The sequence below is a fragment of the Hemitrygon akajei genome, chromosome 4 (genome assembly GCF_048418815.1).
Source record: "Hemitrygon akajei chromosome 4, sHemAka1.3, whole genome shotgun sequence".
Lineage (NCBI taxonomy): Eukaryota > Metazoa > Chordata > Chondrichthyes > Myliobatiformes > Dasyatidae > Hemitrygon > Hemitrygon akajei.
Genome location: NC_133127.1, coordinates 8927858 through 8942205, shown reverse-complemented (window position 1 = coordinate 8942205; position 14348 = coordinate 8927858). Strand labels below are relative to the sequence as shown.

General features: G+C 42.0%; 1 protein-coding gene across 4 annotated transcripts in view; it reads left to right on the top strand.

The window, feature by feature from the left end:
* Nucleotides 1-14348, top strand: part of LOC140726113 (sideroflexin-5-like) — a 263726-nt gene that overhangs the window by 34628 nt on the left and 214750 nt on the right. For all 4 annotated transcript variants that reach the window (XR_012098576.1, XR_012098577.1, XM_073042065.1 and 1 more), the window contains exon 3: nucleotides 4536-4613. Coding sequence is in view for 2 of the 4 variants with exons in the window: in XM_073042065.1 (XP_072898166.1) it covers nucleotides 4536-4613 (78 nt within the window). In the remaining 2 variants the exon portion in view is untranslated. The remainder of the gene's footprint in view (nucleotides 1-4535; nucleotides 4614-14348) is intronic.

Genomic DNA, 14348 nt, shown 5'->3' with positions numbered 1-14348 from the left:
CACAGATGCCTTCTATAAAGTCCTCCTCAAGACTGCCTCGACCAAGTTGATTCACCCAATCTATGTGCAAGTTAATGTCCCCCATTATAACTGCTGTTCCATTCTTACATGCCACAAATATTTCTGTTCATTGCCTGTGCCACTGTAATGTTGTCATTCAGTAACCAATAAACAACTCCCACCAGTGATTTTTCCCTTTACTATTCCTAATCTCTACCCAGATGGATTCAACATTCTGCTCCTTAGATCTTATATTGTTTCTCACTATCACCCTGCTGTCATCTTTAATTAAGAGCACTACCCCACTTCCCTTACCTTCCTGCCTATCCTTCTGTATTACCTTATATCTTTGGATAATTCCCAATCCTCTCCACCCTGCAGCCACGTCTCTGTAATGGCCAGTAGATCATACCTCTTTGTACTGATTTGAGCCACAAGTTCACAAGTATGAAGTGATACACTTTGAGAGGACCATCCAGGGTATGTCTTACATGGTGAGTGGTAGGTCACTGAGGAGTGCAGTGGAACAGAGAGATCGGGGAATACAGATCCATAATTCCATCAAAATGGTGTCACAGGTAGGTAGGATCGAAAAAACACTTTTGGCACATGGGCCTTCATAAATCAATGCACTGGGTACAGGAGTTGGGATGTTATGTTGAAATTCTATAAAACATTGGTGAGACCTAATTTGGAGTATTGTGTGCAACTTTGGTCACCTGCCTACAGGAAAGATGTAAACAAGGTTGAAAGAGTACAGAGAAAATTTACAAGGATGTTGCTGGGTTGGAGGACCTGAGTTATAGGGAAAGATTGAATAGGTTAGGACTGTATTCTTTGGAACGTAGAAGATTGAGAGGAGATTGATAGAGGTATACAAAATTATGAGGGATATAGATAGGGTAAATGCAAACAGGTTTTTTCCACTGAAGTTGGGTGGGACTATAACCAGAGATTGTAGGTTAAGGGTAAAAGGTGAAAAGTTTAAAGGGGGAACATGAGAGGAAACTTCTTCACTAAGAGGGCCTTGTGAGTGTGGGACGAGCTTCCAGCACAAGTAGTGCATGTGAGCTCAATTTCAATGATTAAGAGAAGTTTGGATAAGCACATGGATGGCAGGGGTATGGAGGGCGATGGTCCCGGTGCAGGTCGATGGGAGTAGACAGATTAAAAAGTTCAGCATGGACTAAGTTTGCCAAAGGGTCTGTTTCTGTGCTGTACTTTTTCCATGGCTCTATGATAAAGAACACAATAATTTAAAAACACAATAAATATAAATACATATGATAGCTTCTACATATGATTGATTGTATATCCATAAAGTGATGGCTAGGCATACAAATATCTACATAATGTGTCACTGATAGGAAATGATAAAGTAATGGTGGTTTGGGGTGTGGAGGGGTGGGTTAGTGGGTGGAGGTGTTGATCAGCCTTACTGCTTGGGGAAAGCAACTGTTTTTGATGAGTCTGGAAAAGATTAAATTAAGATGGAAAGAGTACAGAGAAAATTTACAAGAATGTTGCTGGGACTAGAGGACCTGAGTTATAAGAAAATGTTGAATAGGTTAGGATGTTATTTCCTGGAGTTTAGGAGATAGAGGTATACAAATTATGTGGGGTTTAGAAATGGTAAATGCAAGCAGGCTTTTTCCACTGATGTTGAGTGAGACTAGAAGTAGAGGTTGTGGGTTAAGGGGAGCCTGAGGGGAAACCGCTTCACTCAGAAGGTGGTGAGAGAGTGGAACGAGCTGCCAGTGGAAGTGGTAGATATGAGTTCAATTGAAATATTGATGATAAGTTTAGATTGTACGTGGATGGGAAAGGTATGGAGGCCTATGGCCCAGGTGCAGGTTGATGCCGATATGGGAAATCACAGTTCAGCATGGACTAGATGGGCTGAAGGGCCAGCTTCCATGCTGTATTCTCTGTGATTCTAAATGGTACTGGATTATCCCACAGAAGCAGCAATGGTAATGCAAAATGCTCGACCGGAGTAGTACACTCATTTAGAAACTGAGTAATCAATGCCCTGGTTATGTGACCACTGATGCCAGGCAAACAATTTCTGAAGAGTATTGATAATAGCCGGGGTCACCCGTCTTTTTAAGACACTTCCCAGAAGAAGGCAATGGCAAACCACTTCTGTAGAAAAATTTGCCAAGAACAATCATGGTGATGGTAAGACCCCATGATGGCCCGTGTCATACGACACAGCACATGATGATGGTATTCCATAAATTAGTTTGTTTTTCAAATTTGTTTCTTTGTAATTTGAGCATAGCTGACAAAGCCAGTATTTATCAACATTTATCAACATTTCTAGTTGCATGCATAGAAACAGGAGTAGAAGTAAGATAAGATCAGCCTAATTTGTTACATGTACATCAAAATATACAGTGAATACATCATGTGTGCCAAATCAAATCAGTAAGGATTGTGCATGGTAGAGAGTGCTTTCAGAGAGGGCGCAGAGGAGATTCACCAGGATGCTGCCTGGATTGGAGAGCATGTCTCATGGGGATAGGCTGAGTAAGCTAGGGCTTTTCTCTTTGGAGCAAAGAGGGATGAGAGGTGACTTGTTAGAGATGTACCAGATGATAAGAGGCATAGGTACTGCGGACAGCCAGTGACTTTCCCAGGGCAGCAATGGCTAAAACAATGGTGCAGAATTGTAAAATGATCAGAGGAATGTATAGGGAGGGTGGGATGTCAGAGGTAAATTTCTCAAGCAGAGAGTGCTGAGTTTGTTGAATTCCCTGCCGGGGTGGTGGTAGAGGCAGATACATTAGGGACATCTTAGATACTTTTAGGTAGGCACACGGATGACAGAAAAATGGAGGGGTATCAGAAAAAAGTTAGGTTTAGCTTAGCGTAGGTTAAAAGGTTAGACCTGGAAAATGGGGTTTAATCTGCCAGACTGCTGTTTATAGACTTTAGTTCAACATTCAAAGCCATCATACCCCAGAAGCTGATGGGGAAACTGTCCTCGCTGGGTCTCAACACCTCCCTCTGCAATTGGATACTGGACTTATTAATAGTAAGGCCACAGTCAGTCCATGTGGGCAGCAACATCTCTGGTCCCATTACTCTGAACACTGACACTCCCCCAGCCTGTGTGCTCAGCCTTGCTGATGCATGACTGTTGCAGGATTCAGCTCAAACTGTGTCGTCGTTTGCAGATGACACAACAGTGGTTGGCCTTATCAAGAGTGTTGATGAGACAGTGTATAGAGGGCAAGTGGAAGTACTGGTGGATTGGTGTGAGAAGAACAACCTAAGCTTGATTGTGGAGAAGACCAAGGAAATCATTGTGGACTTCAGGAAGATGCAGACAATCCGTTCCCGTCTGCGAATATATGGCTTCTCTGTAGAGAGAGTTAATTGCACCAAGTTCCTGGAAGTTCACCTCAACTGGTCTCTTAATATCACCTCCTTGAACATGAAGGCACAGTAGTACCTCCACTTACAAAGAAGATTGAGGCAAGCAAGGCTCCCCTCAAGCAAAGGCATTTTACAGGAGCATCATTGAGAGCGTCCTGTCAAGTTGCATCTCCATCTGGTATGGGAGCAGCCGTGCATTGGACCAGAAATATCTGAGCAGCCAGGGCATCAAAGGTTATGGTGAGAAGGCGGGGGAGTGGGACTAAATGGGAGAATGGATCAGCTCATGATAAAATGGCGGAGCAGACTCGATGGGCCAAATGGCTGACCTGCTCCTTTGTCTTATGGTCTAAGTCCCTACAAAGGACTGTGAGAACAGCTGAGAGGGTCATAGGGGTCTCCCTACATCCATTAGGGAAATTTATCAGGAGCGTTGCATACGCAGGGCCCTTAGTATTATTAAGGTTCTTGCCCATCCATCCAGCATCCTCTTTGACTTTCTACCATAGGCAGGACACTGATGTATAAAAACAAGATTAGTCAGGATAAGAACAGCTTCTTCCCCCAGGCCATTAGGTTTTGCATCGCATTTGAAGTGTCACTGGTTAATCTGTTCTGTACCGAACAATATTTAATATTAATGCACTTCAGTTTGTTATTTATGTGCGATTCCTCTGTAGATTTTATCCTTACCTTCATAAGTTATCATGTGCGTTATATGTGTGTTACGTGTAGTACTGTCTTTATACCGTCTCGTTTCTCTATACATTATATGGTTATATTAGTCATATACATGTATATAGCTAAATAGCAATAAACTTTACTTGACTTAGCACAATAATGTGGGACAGAGGACCTGTACTGTGCTGTATCGTTCTATGTTTTAAGTAGGCCTCTTGGCACTTGGAGCTCTTACTGGGACGTAATGGCTTCATACTACAAGCAGGAGATTCCTTATACTATCCTTGAGCTTCCCCACAGAGTGACAGAAAACAGGCTTGATACCAAACATGGCAAGAGAAAACATTCCTCAGACTGGCACAGCAATCTATGTTATAACTAGCAACAGAGCTTATGGCAGTTGGCCTCTGTAAGTTTTTATTTATAATATTGAGTATCTATTTTAAGCTCTCTTTCTCATTGCTTTGCAGAGTCGTCTTAAAGCAGAACTGCAGCTTCTGGAAGATTTTAGACTTGGCACCCTACCCCCAGGAATCTCCAACCAACAGGTAACCATAGTTGGAAGGTGGATCCTGGTCAGGTTGCACACACAAGAATATTGCCAGGACTTGAGTTATAGAGGAAGACTGAAGAGTTAGGACTTTAATCCCTGGAATGTAGGGGAATGAGGGGAGATTTTGATAGAGGTATACAAAATTATGAATCCTATAGATAGGGTAAATGCAAGCAGGCTTTTTCCACTGAGTGAGACTAGAACTAGGGGGCACAGGTTAAGGATGAAAGGTAAAATATTCAAGGGGAACATAAGGGAGAACTTCTTTGCTCAGAGGGTGGAAAGAGCTGCCTGTGGAAGTGGAGGATATGGGTTTGATTGCAACGTTCAAGAGAATTTTGGATGGGATGGGTATGTAAGATTATGATCTGGGTGCAGTCCGATTGGACTAGGAAGTATAACAGTTCAGCATGGACTAGATGGGCTGAATGGCCTGTTTTGTGCCATAGTACACTAGGCTTTATAATCAGTCAGTTCATTGTCATTCAACCGTACATACGTATACTGTCAAATGAAACAACGTTCCTCCCTGTCATGGTGCACAACACAGTACATATGAGTCACACACACAAAACATAAAGCAATATTACTACAAATAAATATATGTATCCCAGAAGATTGACATTTAGCATAAGATGCATTCACGACATAAGTTAAAAAGGAAACAGTATTACATTACAGGTGCTTCATATGTGGTGGGACAGTTTTGGTGGCAGGGAGTTCAGTCGTCTGATGGCCTGCGTGAAGAAGCTGTTTCCCATCCTAACAGTCCTTGTCCTAATGCTAAGGTACCTTCTGCCTGATGGTAGGGGGTTAAAGAGCTTGATTGATGGATGGTTCAAATAGTTCAATTTAATATCAGAGAATGTATACAGAAATTCTTAGTCTTTGTGGGCATCCACAAAACTCGAAACCCCATAGCAAGACACACAAAATGCTGGAGGAACTCAGAAGGCCAGCCAGCATCTATGGAAAAAAGTAAACAGTTGACGGTTTGGACTGAGACCCTTCATCTGCAGATTTTCTCATGTTTGTGAAGAAACCCCATAGAATGAGTGATAGCAACATCAGAATCCCGAAGCCTCCACTCCGCTCTCCCAATGCCCTGCATATGTTGCACTCCAGCTAAATATCTCAGGTGGCTGGAAGAGAGACCTCAATGATCCTCTCAACCAATGGTCCTTCTCCTGGATGCAGACAAATCAGCCAAGATCATGGTCAGTTAAGCTTGAGTTCTGAGTGGCCTTCTCCTGCTGCAAGTTCTTGAATTCTTATCAGGATTATGGTAATTCATTTTAAAATACATTAATTGAACTAATGTCCTTGATCTATCATTGGAGTGTTGTTGTTCCTGTCCTCGTCTTGTGGCACATCATGTGTCAACCTTGCCAGTTCTTTACCATTTGTCTTGTTCTTTACAAGGCTGAGTTGCTCGCTCAAAGTCAACCCAACATGGATAGAAAGCATCTGGATTTGAACCGGGGACCACCTACTTCGAAATCTAATGCAGATGCCACTGCACCACCAGCTGGCTTTTCGTTGTACTAGATCATGGTTAATCTGCCCTGGGAAAGGACTCTGGCTGTCCACTCAATCTGTTCCTCTTATCATCCTATACACCTCCATCAATTCACTTACAGACTTCCTAAACATACCTCTTACATTTACATAAAGGTCATCACTTGAAATCTGTAAACACTAACCCACTTTTATAAAGCCGTTTACATGTAAATACTTGCTGGTATTTATGTATTTATGCACATTTTATTCCATATCTGTACTTTAACCTCTGACTTTATTTTTTATATAATTCTTTATTCTTTACACTTGTTGAATGTTGTTTTTTGTTGCATGTCACACCCTGACCAACACACCACAGTAAATTCCTAATACATGTAAATGTATATGGTATATAACGTTGATCCTTACTGCCCTGATCTTCCACAACCTCTCATAGACCCAGAACACAATCCTACACACCTAGAAAGCTCACCAATGCCTTTACTTTCTGAGGGGGCTGAAGAGAGCAGAACTTTGCACATCTATACTCACATCATTCTACAGATGAGTAGTTGAGAGCATCCTTTTATACTGCATCATTGCTTGGTATAGAAACTGCATATGTGGCAGACGGGAAGGCTCTACAATGGGTAGTCAAAACTGCCCAACACATCACTGGCACCAGCCTACCCACCATCAAGGACATATATACAGAAAGGTGCACAAAAAAGGCCATTGTCATCATGAAGGGTCCCCCCCCCCCACCCTGCTCGTAGACTGCTTATCCCACTCCCATCAAAGAGGATGCTGTGTAGCATCCACGCCAGGCCCACCAGACTCAATAACTTTTCCCAAGCAGTAAAGCTGATTAACACCTCCACTCCGTAACCCACCTCTCCACACCCCCAACCACCACTACTTTATAATTTCCTGTCAGTCACTTCATGTACAGACACTCCTGTGTCTAGCATCACTTTATGGGCATACAATTAATCTATTTATTTATGTTATCTTACATATTAATATTTATTGTGTTTTTTATTAGTATCGTTATCCTTATCTTATTTTTTGTGCTGCATCGGATCTGGAAAACAATGATTTTGTTCCCCTTTACACTTGTGTATTGGAAATGACACAAACAATCTTGAATCTTGAATCTGTTCTCTAACTGGTCATGCCATCTTCCTCTGTTGTCTATCACCAAGGAATTTTCAGATCCAATTTGCCAAACTGTTCTGTACCACAGGTACAAAACTATTCTTGGACCAGTCTCCCGAGTGTAACCTTGTCAAACATCGTAGCATTCTCCTCTCTCAGCTCACATTGCTTATTAATGCTCCTGTGAAGTGCCTGGGGAATATTTTGCCAGGTCGACCTTTCCAATCCATGTACCTGTCTGCATATCTTATAAATGTTGTTAATGTACCTGTTTCAACCCTTTACTCTGGTAGCTCATTCCATATATCCTCTGGTTATAAATGTTCAAGTTCTAGTTTATTATCAATTGTTGTACGTATGTACAACAAAACAACATTCCTCCAGAGCATGGTGCACCCATAAAACATACATCACACAGGGAACATAAGACAAAATATTACCATAAATAAGTAATTCAAAATACATGTGAAGTGTGGTACAGGTAAACAGTATACAGTAAACAGCTCTCTATCGAGGCGATAAGACCTCGGTGGTGGCAGGGTATTCATTAGTCTCAGAGACTGAGACTGTTACCCAGTCTGGCAGTCTTAGTCCTGATGCTCCTGTACCTCCATCCTGACGGTAGTGGGTGAAAGAGATTGTGGGATGAGTGGTGGGTGCTTTGGGCCTTTAGTCTACAATGTTAACAGCAAATGTTATAAATCAGGGGAAGGAAGACCCTGGTGATCCTCTTGGTTGCTTTTTACTATCCTCTTTAGGGTCTACAGTCTGAGAGATTTAAAAGTTGTCCCTCAAGTTCCAATTAAATCTCTCCCTTCTCGCCTGAAAACTATGCCCTCTAGTTCCTGCTTTAAAATCTTCTTAGCATGCCTGCTTCAACCACTTTCTCTGGCAGCTCATTCCATATACTGACCATCCTCTGGATGGAAAAAGTTGACTTCCAGGTTCCTATAAAATCTCCCCCTTCTCACCTGAAACCTTTGCCCTCTAGTTCTTGATCCCCCCAGCCCCCGGGAGAAAGGTAACGGTGAGCCAATACATTTAGGAAGTATTAATGAGATTCGGAAACACACCATGAACGATAAGGCCCCAAGAAACTAAGTAACAGAAGGATCTTGGTATACAAATCCAAAGGTTAGTACGAGTGGATCCCACTGGTTGTGTGGATGTGGTGGCCTACATGGCTATGACATTCTCTCTTCAGCACTGCCTTTATTCCAGTGTGGGTAGGTAATGACGTTAAGAAGGCATATGAGATATTGGCCTTCATTAGTCAAGGGATTGGATACAAGAGCTGCAGGGTTATACTACAACTTTATAAAATGTGAGTCCAACCTCAGCGGGAGGACTGTAGGCATTTCTAGTTGCCACACAATGGAAAACAATGGACTTCCAGTCAACATGACGCCGAGTTGAGATGTCTGTCAAGGTCGTGCTTCAGGCTTTGGTTATTAGGTTTGTAGTGATGGTTTTGGGAAAAGAGCAGGGGATATTTATTTATTATTTATTATTACTATTTGCAGTTTGTCTTCTTTTGCACACTGGTTGTTTGTCAGTCTTAGTTTGTGTGTAGTTTTTCATTGATTCTGTTGTATTTCTTTGTTCCACTGTGAATGCCTTTTATTTGTGTTGGACTGGGATGGACTGGGCTGTATTCGCTACTTTTTGTAGGCTTTTCTGTTCAAGGACATTGGTATTTCCAGTAGTGGAAGGGTCTAGGATAACCTTTTTTATGCCATGGTTCTACACCATTAAGCAAGGCATCCATGGACCCCAGGTTGGGAACCTCTGGTCTAAGACCAAACAGCACAGTCTAAGAATACACAAGAGATATCCCTTTAGAACAGAGATCAGGAATTTCTTCAAAATCATGCCCATTTCCTCCTTGAAATAGAATATTCTTTATTGATTGTTTCAAATCCCCTGCTCATTTTAGATGCTCACATTAAATCTTCTTGCAAATTTAATCTTGTGGGACCATAGTTCAGGATGCATAACTATCCTTGTACTTTGTTTGACATGGAAAATTGTCAAAGAAAACCAGTTTTTAGAGTTGTTGCTAACAGGCCAGAATTAAAGTTGTATTAGCAGCTTTGCTGCTGATGTGAAAACTAATTGAAACTAAAAATTAACATCTACACATCCTCAAATATAGCAGCCAACTGAAAAAATGCCCTTCGAGCTTCACAATCTCACTCTTATCTTCCGTTTGCACTGTTCCCAGAGGGCTTATCTAATCAGTGTACTGTGCTGTGTTGCTGGAAGTACATGCTTGTCTTTCACTGTTGCTGTGACCAGTCTCCACCAGTCGCTGTATATAACAAAGAGTCTGCCACATTCCATCGATCAGATATTCATACAACAACACACACAAAATGCTGTTAGAAGCTTCTCCCTATAGATGCTGCCTGGCCTGCTGTGTTCCACCAGCATTTTGTGTGTGTTGTTTGAATTTCCAGCATCTGCAGATTTCCTCGTGTTTGATCAGATATTCATGGTGTCTTGCAATAGTGTGGTGACCAGAAATCTATACAGTACTCCCCACATCCCTGTCTCTAAACTGGGGTTTCAACTTGGGTCCACGGACCCCTCAGTTAATAGCAGGGGTTCATGTCATAAAAAAGATTGGGAACCCCTGCTTTTCAACTTAACCTTACCCCTAACTCAAAAGTTCAAAGTAAATTTGTTATCAAAGTGGATGTATGTCATTGTGTACTATCCTGAGATTCAATTTCTTGCAGGCATTCACAATACAACAAAGAAATGTAATAGAATCAATCAGAAACTACCCACAAAGACCAACAAACGAACAATGAGCAAAAGAATACAAACTGTGCAAATACAAAATCAATAATAATTAATAATTAAATAAGTAAATAATACTGGGAACATAAATTGTAGAGTACTGTATTTGAAAGTGAGTTGTGGAATCAGTTCATTGTTGGGATGTGTGAAGCAGTCTCCTCTAGTTCAAGAGAATAATGGTTGAGGGGTAATAACTGTTCTTGAACCTGGTGGTGTGGCTGTACCTCCTTCCTCATGGCAGCAGTGAGAAGAAAGAATGGCCTAGATCATATATGTCAAACTCAAGGCCCGCGGGCCAAATCCGGCCCACAGTGGAATTATCTTTGGCCCGCGAGATAATATCTAATTACTATTAAAGCTGGCCCCAGTAATCGAAGCGCCTATGGCGTATGATATGGCTAATGCTGAGTTTATTCAGGTACCAGGTTTTCAGGGTTTTTAGTGTTTATTCAGCAGTCTTGCTCGGCAGTCTTCTTCATAAGAAACGGAATTTGTAAAGTGAAACACTTTGTAGTTATAGCAGAGACTGAAACACATGAGAGCAGGCTGAAAAAACGGAGGCAACGAAAGCTGCGTTCGCACGCGTCCGACTGATCCGGCCCGCATGAAGCTGCATTTTGCTCAATCCGGCCCGTGACCTAAAATGAGTTTGACACCCCTGGCCTAGATGGTGGAGGGCCTTGAAGATGGATGAAGTTTTCCTGTGACAGTGCTCTATGTAAATGTACTCAGTGGTAGGGATGGTTTTACCCGTGATGGACTGGGTTGTATCCACGACTTATTGTAGTGTTCTTCTGCATAACGGAAAATACTGTTTCTTCAGTGAAGCCCACATTCTGTGGGTAAATAAGGACAAATTGACTCTTATTCCCAACATTAAAAAATTGACGATACATCAGTGTTTTTTGGATGTGACAAGCTTATGAACGTCACTGAATAATGCAGGACTTTCTTTGTCATAATCTTGTAATCTGAATAACAGACCATAAGGTAATGGAGATGAAATATGCCATTTGGTGATTCAACTCTGTTCTGCCATTCAATCATGGCTGACTTATTTTCCCTCTCAACCCCATTCTTTGATTCCCTGACTAATCAAGAACCTATCAACCTCTTACTTTCAATATACTCAATGGCTTGGCCTCCACGGCCATCCATGACAATGAATTCCACAGATTCACCATCATCTGCCGAAAGAAATTCCTCCTCCTTTCTGTTCCTTTCCAGTTATCGAATGTCAGCTAGGGTAAGTAGTCTTACACTGCTCACTAGAGCCTAGGTACAAGATTTCTGATCCATGCACAAGAGTTCTAATTTCAGCCGAAGTAAAAATAAGCCCTAAGCCATGATGAACTGTGACACCAATGAATTGGTCATCCCAACAAAGGGATTGGAGAAACCTTTGTATCAAAATCAGAATCAGCTTTAATGTGGCTGACGTAGGTTGCAAAATTTGTTGTTTCATTGCAGCAGTACAATACAATACATAATTATAAGCAAACTATAAATTTCAATAAGAAATACATATAAAATAAATTAGGTAGATACTCTACTGATCCCAAAGGAAATTACAGTGTCACAATAGCATTACAAGTGCACAGGTATAAATATTAGAAAAGAAGAAGAAAGAATTAAAAAAAATAAGTTACCACAAGCAGTCTAACTAAGGGTGCCATCACTTCCCCGGCTATAGGTTGACTCATTATAGAGCCTAATGGCCAAGGGTAACAATGATCTCATATAGCACTCTTTGGAGCAGCGCAGTTGTCTTAGCCTATTACTAAAAGTGCACCTTCAGTCAAGATGGCACGTAGGGGTTGTGAAACATTGTCCAGAATTGCCCAGATTTACCATAGGGTCCTTTGTTCTACAGCCTCCAGTGAGTCCAGTTTGACTCCTATAACAGAGTCTGGCTTTTTAATCAGTTTATTGAGACTGTTGGCATCACTCATGTTGATGCCATTGCCCCAGCACACCACCACATAGAAGATTGTACTGGTGACAACAGACTGGTAGAACATGTGAAGGAGAGGCCTGCATACTCCAAAGGACCTGTCTCTGCCGGAAATAGAGGCAACAGTGGCCCTTCTTGTACACGGCGTCTGTGTTGGTGCTCCACTCAAGTCTGTCATCCAGGTGCACCCCCAGATACTTGTAGGTTCTCACCATCACTAGTAAAGGGGCAGTGCAGGCTTAGTCTTCCTAAAGTCCATCACCATCTCCTTTGTCTTACTGATGTTGAGCTGCAGATGATTCAGCTTGCACCATTCAACAGAGTCCTCCACCAGGTCTCTATATTCATCCTCCCATCCTCTGTTTATACATCCAACTATTGCTGAGTCATCAGAGAGTTTCTACAGATGACATGACTCAGTGTTGTATCTAAAGTCTGAGATATACAGGGTAAACAAGAAGGGAAACAATACAGTCCCCTGTGGGGCCCCAGTGCAGCTTATAGCCATGTCAATAAGTAGTGCAAAAAAAGTAAACAACAATAATACATGGGTTCATTATCCATTCAGAAATCTGATGGTGGAGGCAAAGAAGCTGTTCCTAAAATGTTGAGTGTGTGTCTCTAGGCCCCTGTACCTGCTCCTCGATGGTAGCAATGAGAAGAGAGAAGGTCCAGGAGCTGAATTAGGACATTCAGCCTATTGAGTCTTCTTCGCCATTTGATGAAAGCTGATCCATTTTGCTCTCAACCCTATTCTCCTGTCTTCTGCCAATAGCCTTTCACACCTTGACTTATCAAGAATCCATTAACCATTGCCTTAAATACACCCAATGACCTGACCTCCACAATTCCACAGATTCACTACACTCTGGCTAAAGAAACATCTCCTCATTTGTGTTCTAAATGGACATCCCTCTATTCCGAGTTTGTGCCCTCCCCCATTACAAGAAACATCCTCCATATCCACTCTACAAGGCCTTTCAACGTTCGATAGGTTCCCCCCCCCCCCCCACCCTAAGTTTTAGCAAGTACAGGCCCAAAACTATCAAAATCTCCTCAAATGATAAGCCTTTCAATCCTGAAACCATTTTCGTGAACCTCCTTTGAACCTTCTCCAATCTCAGCACATCCTATCTTAGATAAGGGGGCCAAAGCCTCAGCATTACATCCTTGCTTTTAATATCCTAGTCCTCTTGAAATGAATGCTAACATTGCATTTGCCTTTCTCACCACAGACTCAACCTGCAAGTTAACCTTTGGGTAATTCTGCATGATGACTCCCAAGTCCCTTTGCACCTCAGATTTTTGAATTTTCTCCCCATTTAGAAAATAGTATACACTTTTTCCTTCTTCCAAAGTGCCTGACTTCCCAACTCTATTCCATCTGCCACTTATTTGCCCATTCTCCAAATCTGTCAGTCCTGCAGATTCTCTGCTTCCTCACCACTGTCTGCCTCTCAACCTATCTTTGGATCATCTGTAAACTGCCACAAAGACATCAATTCTGTCATCCAATTGGTTGACATATAATATGAAAAGAAGTTGTCCCATTACAGACCCTTGTGGAACACCACCACCAACTAGAAAAGGCTCACCTAATTCCCACTGTTTGTCTCCTGCCAGTCGACCAATGTTTTATCCTTGCTACTATCTTTCCTGAAATACAATGGCTCTTATCTTGTCCACAACCTCATATGTGGTACCTTATCATTAGCGTTCTGAAAGTCCAAATAAACAACATCCACTGACTCTCCTGTGTCTATCCTGTGTTATTTCCTCAAAGAATTCAAACATATTTGTCAGGTAAGATTTTCCCTTAAGGAAACCATGCTGACTCTGGCATGAGTTTATCATGTGCCTCCAAGTACCCTGAAACCTCATTCTTAGTAATTGACTCCAACATCTTCCCAACCACTTAGGTCAGGCTAACTGACCCTTTCTTCTGCTTCCCTCCTTTCTTGAAAAGTGGAGTGACGTTTGAAATTGTCAAGTCCTCTGGAACCATGCTAAAATCTCGAGATATTTGAAAGATCATTACAAATGCCTCCACAGTTTCTTCAGCTACCACATTCAGAACCCTGGGATGTAGTTCATCTGGTCCGGGTGACTTATCTACCTCTAGACCTTTCAGCTTCCTAAGCACCTTCTCCCTAGTAAAGGCAACAGTACTCACTTCTGTATCCTGAGACTCTTGAACTTTGGGCATACTGCTAGTGTCTTCCACAGAAAAGACTGATGCAAAATGCTTATTCAGTTTGTCCACTATTTTCTTGTCCCCCATTATAAGTTCTCCATCGTCATTTTCCAATGGTC